The 13888-nt window shown below is 38.3% G+C and overlaps 1 protein-coding gene across 5 annotated transcripts in view; it reads right to left on the reverse strand.

The window, feature by feature from the left end:
- Tbc1d5 (TBC1 domain family member 5) overlaps positions 1-13888 on the reverse strand; it is a 429722-nt gene that overhangs the window by 60542 nt on the left and 355292 nt on the right. For 4 of the 5 annotated variants that reach the window (XR_007595848.1, XM_050165069.1, XM_050165070.1 and 1 more), the window contains 2 exons: positions 7060-7373; positions 2922-2987 (listed from right to left, as the gene is read on the reverse strand). Coding sequence is in view for 4 of the 5 variants with exons in the window: in XM_050165069.1 (XP_050021026.1) it covers positions 2922-2987; positions 7060-7373 (380 nt within the window). In the remaining variant the exon portion in view is untranslated. The remainder of the gene's footprint in view (positions 1-2921; positions 2988-7059; positions 7374-13888) is intronic. The other variant, XM_050165071.1, reaches the window with a different exon arrangement.

Below are 13888 nucleotides of genomic sequence, written 5' to 3' on the forward strand. Positions count from 1 at the left end.
GCTTTCTTATATAACTCAGGACTGCCTGCCTAAGGACGGCAGTGCGCTCCCAGTATGGGTGAGCCTATCTATATCAAACATCAATCAAGAAAATGGACTACAAACTTGCCTACAGGCAGCTGTTGGAAGCATTTTCTCATATAAAAGGTTCCTTTTCTCATGTAACTTTTTTTGTCAAGTTGACAAAACAAAACACCTCAAACCAAAAAAAAAAAAAAAAAAAAAAAAAAAAAAATCAAACAATCAAGCAAAAACCCCGAACGAGACACTCATTTATTTCTGGAACAAGTATTTCATAAAATCACATTTTCAAGCTAAGACATTTGGTTGTTTTATAACAATTATGCTGAACACAGTGGAGCTGGTGTCGACCTCAAGCTCACCACTCATCACTCCCAACATTAGCTAGAGTACTTGATATAGCACCTTGTTTTAAAGTCTTATCTCTTCTGTTGCTATCTTTACTGGGTTCTACTCCAACTGACTTGGCTTCCTTCTTCTTGTCCTATTAATTTTCTGCTTGCCACCCACCCTTGGACATTTCAGTTATCATTTCATTGTGGTGGTCCCCAAGTCCACCACAAGTCCACAAACAAGTGAGCTCTTATCAAATTAATGTGCCTCCCATCTTCCTCCCCAACTTTCCCCTAGAAGCAACCATATGAAATCTAAGGAAGGCTGCTCCAGGGGAGATGGGATGGCAGCAGGGTTGGCAGAAAAAAGTGGAGGGCTTTTCCCATGCTGCATTTAATATCTTTAACTAACTGGAACTGCTAATGTTACATGCATTTTGGTTTGACCTTAGGACTATGAACAGTGGCTACCTAGCCAGGGAGATGTTCTCCTTTTAAATTTAAAGGTAACCTAATAAGTACTGTAATATTATCTCCTTGGGTGTTATATATATGTAGATGTCAATATATAAGGCATAAATATACACAGAAATAAAAACTTTAAAGATGTTTATGGCAATGAAAAATCTAAACCAATTTAAAAGAAATATATGTAATTAAATGGTGTGGGATGCCCTTTTGTATGCTGTGAATATTATTACCATGGGTTATTAAGGAAGCTGATTTGGCCAACAGCCAGGCAGAATACAGCTAGGTGGAAAATCCAAGTGGAAAGTACAGGGAGAAAAAGGGCAGAGTCAGGGAGTGAGGAGCCTCAGGAGAAGCAAGATATGAGGTAACAAGTCACGAGACTTGTGGTAAAATACAGAAGAACAGAAATGGGTTAATTTAAGTTGTAAGAGCTAGTTAATAATAAGCCTAAGGTAATAGGCCAAACAGTTTGTAATTAATATCAAGCCTCAGAGTGGTTATTTGAAAACTGGCAGGTGGAAGAGAAACCTCCAGTTACAATTAAATCTTCCAAAAACAAATTTTGCAGTAGTAAGTGTTGGTTTTTGTTTCTGCAATTTATAATGCAAAATATAAAAGAAAGCTTTCTAATAATTTTCTAAACATTATTTATTGCTTTAAATCATGAACCCATTTATATATTCCTATTTTTCTTTTAAAAAACCACATAACTACTATACTACTATATGAAGTCAATGATCATTGAAAGTTTGAAATTCATTTCTTCATTTTCTTTATTACTTTGCTGCTTTTCAACATGGACAGACATTGTCGAGTCTTCTGTTCACACTGTTCAGGAAATACGTTAGGAAAATACAAGTTACTTATCTAGTTCAATCTAGTTCAGGAGATGTAGGGGTCATTTCCTTGTGTTGCCCTCCCAACGTTCATCACCACTGGTTAAGAATCCATGTGTCATCAGATAGCTGGAACCTTCCATCAGACTGACACACTTTCTCTCAAGAGTGTGCTGGCAAAGGGAACTCTGTACACACTCAGAAAAAGGGCTAGTTCCCAACTGAGTTGGCTTGACTGACCATTTAAGCAAAGGTAATATCCACAAGGCTGGTGATACTGCGGGAAACCAACAGAAACAGCGTGGCACAGAGCAGGCACTTAACCAATACTCGTTGGATAAACGTGAATAAATATCACTGAGTATAGAATCTCAGTAAAAGAAAAAGGAATGATGGATAGTATTTTAATACAAATATAATTTCCTTATTGTATGAATATTTTAAAGTAAGCAAAACATGATACGAGTTTTAATTAATACTGTATTATTTCCGTTTTTTGCATTGAATTTGTGAAGGACTCTTTAAGTCAAAATTTCTCTTTATTTCAACAAAAAGGTATAAAGTAAAAAAGTAAAAAAAGATCAGTGGATCAACGTTAGACATTTATGCTTAAAATCTCAAAGTACTGAAAAATGAATTACCTTTTTGTATTTCTTAAATCAAATACATGGCTAAGATTACAGTGTTCACTCTGACTGCAAACCACTCTCCCTCATTATGGTGGCTGGCTACACTGGTTAAAATGGACAACAAAAGTTTTAATATTATTTCAACATCTAATACTTATTTCAAAAACATGTTGTAAAAAAGGCTGGTTATAATTTTTAGGTATATTATATGGGTAATCAGCATTAGAAACAAATCTTACAACAAATTTGTCAAATATTGTCACAGAGAACCTATTCAATAACAAAAATCCCTTCTATACAGCTAGCCTACAAAGCATAATGGCAAAAAGGACTTCAAACATATGTTGAATCGTATTTTGCAAACAAAGAAAACTCACATCAGAGCTGGATGCCACTAAGGTAGGCCCTGAGAGGGACTTTTGTTTTACACAACAGTGCCGCTCAGTGGCCAAACTATGGTAGCAGAATGGAAGATAAGGCCAGAAACATGAGTTTTGGGAGAGGGCTGTGAAAATAAAGGTAGTCTGGGTAGGGTGGTGTAGCAGGTGCCAACAAATGAGAGGGAGAGTGAGAGAGAGAAGGAAAGGGAGAGGGAGGAAGGAGGAAGAGAAGGCAGGTTATGGCAACTGTACCTTGGAGGTCAGTTAGAGCCTGGACAGGAACAGAGATCTGAGCACTGCTTCCTGTAACTACGTTGCCTAGATTTCATAAGAGAAAATAATTAGATATCATAAAAGGAAAATAAAGAATCTTTTGTTTTTCATACTAAATGTTGTAATAAATTTACGATGAAATTACTAAAAATACAGAACAGGAAATACAGTGAAAGTTTAGGAAACAAGAAGTATTTTAAAGTAAATACTTTAAAAGTAAATATTGCTAACATGGTGTTTCCCTATGAAGATTCTCTCCTGTTTTGGCTAAAGGGAAAACACACTAGCTCCAACTACACTAGGATCAGGAAACTGCAATGATCACAAGATTTCTGAATAGATTTTATGATATGACAAATGTTAGTGTGAATCTTTAAAACATATCTTTAAAAAGACTTATTCAAATGGAATTATACATCATTTATTAAAAGGTATTCTTTTGAAACTGATTTCTTTCTACATCAGGAAATACTTTAAGCTGAACTTTGAAGCAAATTCCTAAGATTTACACAAGCTCTAATTTCATGTTACCCAGGGAAAAGATTTCCAAACTTACCACATGCGTTTACAAATGTATCTGTGAACTGCATAGCTTTAACGTAACATCCTTTTATAGGCAATATTTCATTACAAATTAGAACCACAGTACATGCTCAAATCAGAAAGGAACAGTTGTAAACACAGGAAGGAAGCAGAGGGGTGGGGGAGAGCACATTTTAGTGACCCAGACCAGGAAAAAAAGGAGCATCAAAGGAGGTGCCACCAAGAGTGGAGATTTTGAGCTTTTTTTTGTTTCTTTCTGGGGTAGCAGTGTTCAACAAAGAGCATCTTCAGAATAACGCCCTGGAGGAAGCAGTGTCTGAAGGTTATTTGGAGCTACCTAAGTAAAAGGATTCAAGTCTTTTGAAAGGCACCACTAGATATCCCAGGTATAATCTTTAGTTTTTCTATTTCACACACACACACACACACACACACACACACACACACACACACACACACTACTATATATAAATTTACTAATATATAAAATTACTAATTAATATACTATATATTATTATATATTATATTTATACTATTATATTATTACATAGTATATATTATTATATTAGTATACTAATAAAAATTGACTTTAAAGGAATTAACATCCCTTAGTGTTCTGGTGACCTAATGCACTGTGATTTGCAGCAAGATCTCATGGTGACATTACATAATTTCTATCAACTAAAAGAACAAACAAATGTTTGCCTATCTCCAAAATAAAATTTGCTCACAGGAACATATTCCAAAGAAGTCTTAAAGTAGAAATGGTTACAACCTGACTTTTCTTAATACAGTTAACTAAGCTGACTGATAAAGGGTGGGCTTTTCGAGTTTATACAAGCTACCCATTTTGCTACAAAGATTTTCAAAGATCTCTTGCAGTCTATGTAGACATGGAGATTCACTTTAATGTAAATCTTACTGAGAGGATGAAGGACTAGCTCTGCTGCCCTTTCTTTGTTGGCTACACAAACTACACCATGCACTTTAAGATGCACATGCATGGGTCTGGCAACACAACTTCCATTTTACAATTACAAATAACCATGGTCTATAAAAGTCACAATGTTTTCATCTTTACAAACAATCACATTATCTCTCCTCAAAGGTATGAGGTGGATGGTTCTATACAGCATTAGACTGCAGACAGGTTGCTGTGTTCAAGAGCTGTCTGTGAGGACAGCACAGTAGTTCTGTGGGAAACTGGCACCACAGGCCAATGTTAGAGGAGTGCTCTTTCAACGTAAAGTTAATGATGTAATTGTCACCCAAAGCATCAAAGGTTTTCTGAGCTTGCAGACTTCCTAGGCATCAGTGCAGAAATATTGTTTTAGGTGATCAAACAGCGCTTCAGGGGTTGTTTAGGGTTTACGAGAAGGTGAATAGAGGAAGGTCATGAGGTAAGCAGTTTTCTCTATCTCTGTACATGACAAGGTTTTTGGGGGAGGGTGGGTACTGACGTGAGAATAATGAGCCCAGAACAAACTAGAAGAGCTGTTAAAACAACCACCAACAAAACAAAACAAAAAACCCAACAAACAAACAAACAGTCAAACAAATGAAAAGCAAGGGCCATTCCTTTAGGCCAGGGAGCAGTTACAGATGCTTCAGTGATACTCTTCCAACAGGGAGCTGAAGCTCTGCTGTCTCCTGACAACTGGGGAGTTAGTTTTCACCAATTGTTCCATCTCCACGCACTTCCTTTCTCACTTATGTGATATTAATACTTGACATTTCCTTAGAGATACAACTTTATATTTCTATAGTCATTTGGCTTGGTTTCTCAGAAAATTTAAGCTAAAGCATTAAGAGATTCTCTGACTCATTTGCCTGCCGTCAGTTAGAATTACAACAGACTAAAGCTTGTTATCAAAGCAATATTGAAATCATATTTGTTTACAACAATAAAACAGTACAATTAAGAGATATATAAAATAACATTCATTTCCATTCTGAAAGTGGGCATGTCTCTTGGCATTAAAACACATTTTCAACACGCTAATGATTTGATGTCTCCTTTTCTTTAAATCATGTGCGACAGTTCTATATGAAAATGAGACATTCTCATAGAAGGTAAACTGAATATTCTAATATGCCTTAAATACTAAACATATAAAACTTAGTATTTCACATAGAAAAAAAAACAGAAAAACTAACATGATGACAGCAATGGAGGGCTTCAGATGTACATACATGTATACACGTGTGCAATGGAAGGCTTCAGATGTACATATGTGTGTACACATGAGCAATGGAGGGCTTCAGATGTACATATGTGTGTACACATGAGCAATGGAGGGCTTCAGATGTACATATGTATGTACACATGAGCAATGGAAGGCTTCAGATGTACATATGTATGTACACATGAGCAATGGAGGGTTTCAGATGTACATATGTATGTACACATGAGCAATGGAGGGTTTCAGATGTACATATGTATGTACACATGTGCAATGGAGGGCTTCAGATGTACATTTGTGTGTGCACATGAGCAATGGAGGGTTTCAAATGTACATATGTGTGTGCACATGTGCATGGCGTCTATCACCAGGGACTAAAGCCAATTTAAATTCCAATTTGTAAAACCTTTACAATAATTTTGTATGTGATAACCTTAAGCAAAGCATACAGTTGTAATTTTGTTTGTGTTGACATCACCATTGTTATTGATACCACTAAGTACTAAATGCTGCCATTAACATAGTTATTCCTGTAAGATATGGCTCAAGTTTTAGTCAGGATGTTTACTGGATAGAATGGCCACAAACTGCTGTGCTTCTGTGCAGCTTTTGTCGCTCTGTTTCAATTTCTTACTTCCAGTGTACAGTCAATATTCCACAGGGAAAAAGAAATATAGTTGTTTTTAATTTGCTAGGAAAAGAGGGGCCTAGCATGAAAAATAAGGGTGAAGGCTCTAAGTAAGAATGTATAAGGCTTTCTGCGGGCAGAGAAGGGAGTACTGGACAGGCCAGGGAAGTACTGGACAGGCCCTGAAACAAGTGGGAGCAGCCAGAGTGCTCAGGACAGTGCCTTCCTCAGCAAACGAGGTCCATGGGCTTCCATCATTCCTTGGGTTTACCTGCTCTTATACCCAGCCTATGGCTATACCACTTAGTGCATGGACTTGAATGCTTATTCTGGTTGCTTACGATCTTGTTCAGCCTTTTTTCCCCTGAAGATTCATATGTAGTCCTTAGCAATGAAACAGGAGGATGAGATGAGCGACCACCAAACTCTGCTCTAAATCACTGCCTCGCTGTGAATGCTGTGACTAGTCCATACAGCCCAGGTAACTAAGAGTCTTCTGAAAGCATTTCCTACACAGTCAACTGATGAGCTGTATGCTGAGACAGTTCATGCCATCATATAAGACGGGCACCTATATAACAGAAATAGAAACCACACTGTGACAATATGTTGTCAAATACCTTCTTAATCAAGAATACAGTATCTAACTTCTAAGTTAAAAAAGATCACATATTTTATGGATTTCTGCTTCTGGGATCTTGGTTTCTCAAAGGCAAGTGAGAAAATCTTCAGGTTCTTTGGATTTACTGAAATTGTTTCCTACCTTTGTTCAACTGTACCGGCATGCTTTCAGATTTCATCAGCCGCTGCTGCTGTTGCTGCCGCTGCTGCTGCTGTTGCTGCCGCTGCTGCTGTTGCTGCCCCTGCCACTGCTGCTGTCGCTGCTGCTGCACATGATGCCTTGGGGCTTCCTCAGAGGTGGGGATGGCAGCAGAGAAAGAGCCGCTGCTGTTGCTCCCAGGCACAGGGCCACCCATGCTGCCTGGAACCGAGGCTGGGGAAATCAACTTTCTTCCAAAGTTAATCAGGCTGTTGGAGACCTTGTGTATATTCAGGGGAGCACCTCTGGCATTGGTCCTTTGGGATAAAAAAGGGAACATCAAATGAAGTGGGAAAACATTTAACTTGGAGGATAATGCTATTTCGCACATTCCCCTGGAATAAAAACAACTTGTCTAATCCTGGGAAAAGCTGTTTACTAAGTCAGCTATGTAAAGAAGTACGAACCTAATGTGACCACAGAACAGTAATGTGGCTTATGGAAAATGAGCCTCATCATTCCTTCCTTCCACAGGACACACTACACGCCAACACTGTGCTAGCTTCTAAGGCTGCCGCTGTTCAAGCAGACACACGACTATTAAAAAGAACTATGTGTTAGGCTGACTTTCTTAGCTGAGCAGCATACCCGACACTTAATAATTTAAGGAAGTGGGGTACGACAGAAAGAAGGGAGATTAGGACATAGGAGGAAAAACGCCTTTGCCCTGCGCTTGCTTGATGCCTCCAGCAGCTAAAAATCAAGGATTCACACCATTTTCTAAGCAGCTTTCTCTTTTCCTAAGTACAAACTTGTAATTTTCTAGGACTCTTGATTTTACTTTGTCAGATGATAACCCATCCAAGGCATCTCTGCAGCCACATGCAAACCGTCCGTCAACCACAGACAGCACAGAGGGAAGCTCCTGACCAGTTTGTGAGATGTACTGTGAGAGCCACTAACACAGTCCATAGGCTAATGCTGAGACTCTTAATTACCACCCCCACCCCCCCTTGAAACTCATGCCCTACTGATGAGCATGCCTTATTCTTCTCCAGAGGGACTCTTTCTCTCTTAACCACCCTGATTAAATTCACAGCACATTTTTTTTTTTTTTTTTTAACAAACCAGAGCTCTTCTTTGAGAAGCCTGCCCATACTCTGAAGTGTGTCTTTCTTCACCTTATCTTTTACCGCTGGACTTAACATCTATATGGAAATCTCTCTTTTAATAAACTCCAACTCCATCTCATGCTGGCTTTTTCTGAAATTCTTTTCTGGCCTGAAGACAAAGATTCAGCTTTACCTGAGTTGTGATCTCTAAAGTTAAGGCTGCTGAGGGTGACAATCTGGAGCTGAGCTTCTGTCCCTGCCACCACTGACTAGAAGACATATTTATTTTGGCTCAGGGTTTAAGTCCACAGGTAGCTGGTTCCATTCCTTTGAGACTCAAGACAAGGCAGACTCACCATGGTTGGGAGCCCGCAGAACAGAACTGCTGACTTCCTAGTGAGTAGAGAGTCTGAGACATGAAGAGTTCGGCATGAAACTCCTAAGAATCTATTATCTCCAAAAATGTGCTACTTCCTACTGTCATCTTCCAATCATGTCATCATATTTGTAGTAGGTGGGGGAGCGGGCTGCATCCTGCCGCCCGGCTAGCTTATCCCCCGAAATAACCACATGGAAATTGTATTAATTAAATTACTGCCTGGCCCATTATTTCTAGCCTCTTATTGGCTAGCTCTCACATCTTGATTCAACCCATTTTTAATAATCTGTATGTTACCACAAGGTCGTGGCTTACCGGGAAAGATTTAGCATGTCTGACCAGGCAGCTTCATGGCGGCTCTCCCTGCCTGCCTCCTTTCTCCCAGCATTTAGTTCTGTCTACTCCGCCTACCTAAGTCTGCTGTATCAAAAGGCCAAGGCAGTCTCTTTATCTAACCAATGAAAGCAACACATCCTACACCACATATTAGGAATCTATGAATGATTAACACACTGAATAAAAAGGAGCTCTCATGATTCAGTTACCTCTCAATGGCTGAATATACCAGTCAAGGACCAAGCTAGACACATGGAGATATTTTATATCCAAATCACATTAATACAAAAACTATATACATATGTGTATGAGTTAAACTTGCTTTGTGGAATCTCACACTATCTTCCTTGCTTTCCATGGTTTTCTAGGATCAGGCAAAGAGAGAGAAGCAAATCAATATTTGTTCTATGAAGCATTACTTCCTAGATGATTCAGCCTGCGCTGTATCTCAGGGCTACTGTCCTCAAGACTAGTCACACTGCCATTCCCTTCTCCCAATCTCCTTGGCAGCACTGGTAAAGCACTTCTCCTTTCCAGTGCAGCTACATACGTGGTGGACTGCTGTCACTCAGTTCTGGGATAAAGAGGAAACACTGCCATGCTTCCCCCTTCCACAAAGTTTTCTCTAAGGGCACCAGCTCATGTTATGAGCTGGGTGCTCGAGGGCTTACACTGCACTGGAAAAGAACTAATCAAATTTAAAAGGGTGATAAAAAGAAGATTCATTTACTTATAACTCAATGCAGTATAAAAATAACTTAATAAAATTAATTCAAATGATCCCTCTTGTATCAAGTTTCATATTTTGTGGAAGTGAGGCTATACAGTAGGTATACTTGCTTTTCATCTTTTAGTAGCTTCCTGATGAAGCAGGACATACTCAATTTCTACCTTCTCAATCCATGTTGACTGAATACAAACAATGATTGAAATAAAAAGGACTCGTCAGTTCTAGACTGCAGAGGTTCAGCAGCCTGAACACAGGCCTATGCCTAGTTAGTGAGGCACAAGAATGGCTGCCATGTTCAGCTGCATTTCAGTCTTGCTTGTGTGCAAATCAAGATCCATAACTCAAAGATATGAAGAAGTTTATAATGTTGTTACCCCTTTATATAAACAAAAATGTACTAGTCAAATTCCCATATTGCCAGTTGTGAAATTTATATGCTGATACAAGTACTAAGAAACAGCTCCAGCACTATCAAGAGAGTGTGGCTAATGTACATTCATTACTACTAATAACCACAAAAACATATAGATCAAGCTTGTGCTGAGAGATTTTTCTTTTCATCCGAATAGCTTTTAAAGAGATGAGCTTCTTTTTAAATGTTTTTGTCTTTTTAAAAAACGCACGTTTCATCTACCACTCAGAACTTCTAGGAGCATATTTTCTTTTTAAAAAAACTCTTGAAGGTGAGCACTTTTTAAGATGTGAGTAATAGCAAACCATGTACTTCTAGGAAAAGCCTGTTTTCCATGGCTTGTTTTCAAGGCATGACAGTTTTTACATCAAAGTTATTCAATTTAGCGCGGAATCAAGTAGCAATATCCTTCACCTGAAGTAATAAATATCTTGCCACAGTATTTGTGGCTTTGGCGTGTACTAGTCATGGGAATCACTGTAGTTGTCAGGTTTGAAGGACAGTGGGGCTGGTAACGGAGTGTAATGGGCAGTGTTGAAATAAACAGCCAGAGGAATGAATCTGGAGTTAAGAAGACATTGACTAACCACATCCACATGATGAAATCTCCATGGGTGTTGTCTACAGTTAGAAAGACAGCAGAACACAAGAGATACTTTAACAGTGCCGAGTGCTTAGACTGTTAGACTTTTTCAGCAACATGGCATTTTCTGAAGAAACAAGAATCTCTCTGAAACACTTTCATCCTAATTCAGCTCTGACTGGACTATCTGGAACTGTGTGACTCTGGTGCCTTCCTACCTTCCCCATTCCCCACACAGTTGAAAGAGAGCTAGAACCTTCATCCTCTTAAGTGGCACAGTCATGACCCAGCATCTAAAGCTTTAAACAAAAGCCAAACAAAAACACCCTAAAAAAGACCTCTAAAAGCCAAGCAAACTTTGGTTACTGCAGTAACTTTAGCACAATTTCTTTAGATTCTTGTTTATATTTTTGAAAGGTTTATTCTCAATTTATTTTAAAGTATTCCCTTCCCCTGCATTCACACCTGCAGTTATTATTATTATTATTATTATTATTATTATTATTATTTCTTTCTACTACTGTTCCCTTTTCCAAGGTTGAATGCTTGGTTTGTTCATCCAGTTGCTCATTTACTCACTCATTCTTCATCTTCTGTCTTTCCAATAAGAGCATTTAAAGGTATATATTTTCATCTGATGACACTTCCACCCTCACTTTTCCTAAGTCTATTGACACAATTGTTGTGTAGGTACATCTTACATTTTCAGATGGCTATCTATGCTTATGTTATTTTTTGAGTAAAAATAGAATTATCAGAAGAATAAAGTGTGAAAATATTCTAGCTTTTTAAAAGTATTACAAAAACTACAAATTGGAAAAATTGTTTGGTTTAGACAACTTTTTATTTTTTTGTCAATTAGTTGTACCTGGATAGAGTTTAAATAGTGACTATGACTCACTAAAAAGTCACATTAGGGTTAGTGAGATGGCTTAGTGACCCAGGTTCAATTTCCAGCACACACATAGTGGCTCACAACCTCTGTAACTCCAGTTCTAAGGGATCTGACATCCTCTTTTGTCCTCTACAGGTACTAGCCATAAAAGTGGTACAGACAACATGCACATAACACCATACACATACAATAAAATTTAAAATTTAAAAATTAAAAATAGTGAACATCAAAACCCCCAAACTGCCAGTCAACAAATGTAGTAAGAAATGAAGAGGAGTTCTCAAAAGAAGAAATACAAGTGGCCAATAAATATTTTAAAAAGTGTTCGACATCTCTAGTTATCAGGGAAATGCAAATAAAACTACTCTGAGACACCACCTCAGCCGCCAGAGATCTGGCAACTAACGGTGGGAGAGGGCAAATTAGAACAACTATTATGGAAATCAGGACAGAGAATCAATATATAACTTTCTCAAAAAATTCACACAGAAGCATCCTATGGCCCAGCTCTATCACTCCTGGGCTGAGACAAAGGACTCCACCCTACCACAGAGCTATGTGGGCATCCGTGTTCACTACTGCTCTTTGCATGACAGCAAATGGAACCATCAGCAGATCAACAAGTAATGAAGATGTGGTGCATGTGCAAGATGAAATTTTATGAAGCTTTAAAGAAAACTAAAATCTGCAGGAAAATGGATGTATCTGGAAGGTAAAATACTAAGCAAGGTGACCCAAACTTAGAGAGACAAAAACCTGAATGCTCTCTCTCCTACGTGGATCCTCGTCTGTAACGCGACTGTGGGTTCTGTGTTTATGTGGGTGTATAAATTCAGGTCAGAGTCTTAAGAAGACAGAGGATAAAAGAAAGTGATGAGGAAGAACATGGGGTGGGCAAAAGGACAGGGACATGAAGGGGACGAGATGGGGTAGGAGAGGTTACAAGAGGTCAGGGAGAGCAAATGGGTAGGAGGACGAGGAGGAAAGGAAGCCTTTCACACTGTTCCCAAAAATGCCTTCATGCTACTTAACACCTTGCATGCAAATTAAAAATTATATTACTTTTAAGTGAAAAAAATCCAGCAATTTGTTTTGGTGTAGAGACAACCTCTGCTTTGCATTCCTGTACATTGCTAGTTTGTTATCACTCATCTACTCTGAGTAGATATGAGTTATAGCTCATATTTATTTATTTTATTCTTCTGCACACTAACTGCTTTGGACATTTAAGACAGTTAGTTGCCAGATAATACTATTTTATATTGTTGTAATGTCTTTATTTGCATTTACAAACTCTTTAAAGATAATTCTAACATTTAAGCTAGTACTTAATATTTTTATTGATAATTTAATATATAATGTTTTAATCAAGCCTACCCTATTCCTTCTCTTGCACTTCCTTCTCGTACATCTGCACCACCATTTCCTCCCAATTTCATGTGTTCCTGTCTTTTTGATTCATTGAGTGCACTTAGTGCCACCAGTATATAGTCTACATGAAGGGCCACTGACCAGAGGATAGGTACTCTCTTAGGAACTGTATCCCTGAAGAAAACAAACTGTTTCCCCAAGCAGCCATCAGGTACCAATAGTTCCTGAGCTATTTAAAAAGAATGGCATTTAAAATGAACCCAGTTTCAATTTTAAGCATTAAAATTGCAAAAGAAAGGCTGTAGAAATGGGGCAATGATTAAGAGCACATTCTTTTTGCAGAGGACCTGGGTTCAGTTCCCAACACCCAACATGATGGCTCACAACTGCCTATGGTTCATTTCTAGGGAGCCTGAAGTTCTCTTCTGACTTCTGTGGGCACTTGCATAATGTGGTGCACACAGACTCACACAGGCACACAAGAGACATAAAATAAATAAGAAATACAAAAAAATTCCTAACATTTCAAAAGAGATGATAAAAAATCTTTCTTCTATTCATCATGATTCTTTGTATAAGAATCTCAGTATGCTTACAAAGAAGTGTGTTAAAAAAATCAGTGTATACACACACACACACACACACACAACAACAACAGGATAAAATAAAAAAGGTAAAATAAAACCAGAAGGACAGAAAAGAAAGGATACATAGTATATTTCATTTGTGGGAGAAAGATGTTGGAACTAGGATATAAACAAAACCTACAGTGAATATCTGTTGAGTGTTTCCCTATAGCAAGTCTCACTTGCCAGCTGATATGAGTGGGTGAGTAACAGCTGACCTCAGTTGCCTTAGAAGATCTTGGGCAAAAAGTGACAGATGCCAGGAAGGATGATGATACTTTAAAAGGATGAACTCTCAAAAGATACCGGAACAGCAGGCAGAGAGAAGACAGCCTGACAATAAAGAGTGTCCTTTGGAAGGTGGTACCAGGCAGGGCTCTCCCTGGCA

This window comes from Alexandromys fortis, unplaced genomic scaffold (assembly GCF_014885135.2).
Source record: "Alexandromys fortis isolate MF-2015 unplaced genomic scaffold, M_Fortis_MF-2015_v1.1 scaffold_121, whole genome shotgun sequence".
In the NCBI taxonomy this organism is placed as follows: domain Eukaryota; kingdom Metazoa; phylum Chordata; class Mammalia; order Rodentia; family Cricetidae; genus Alexandromys; species Alexandromys fortis.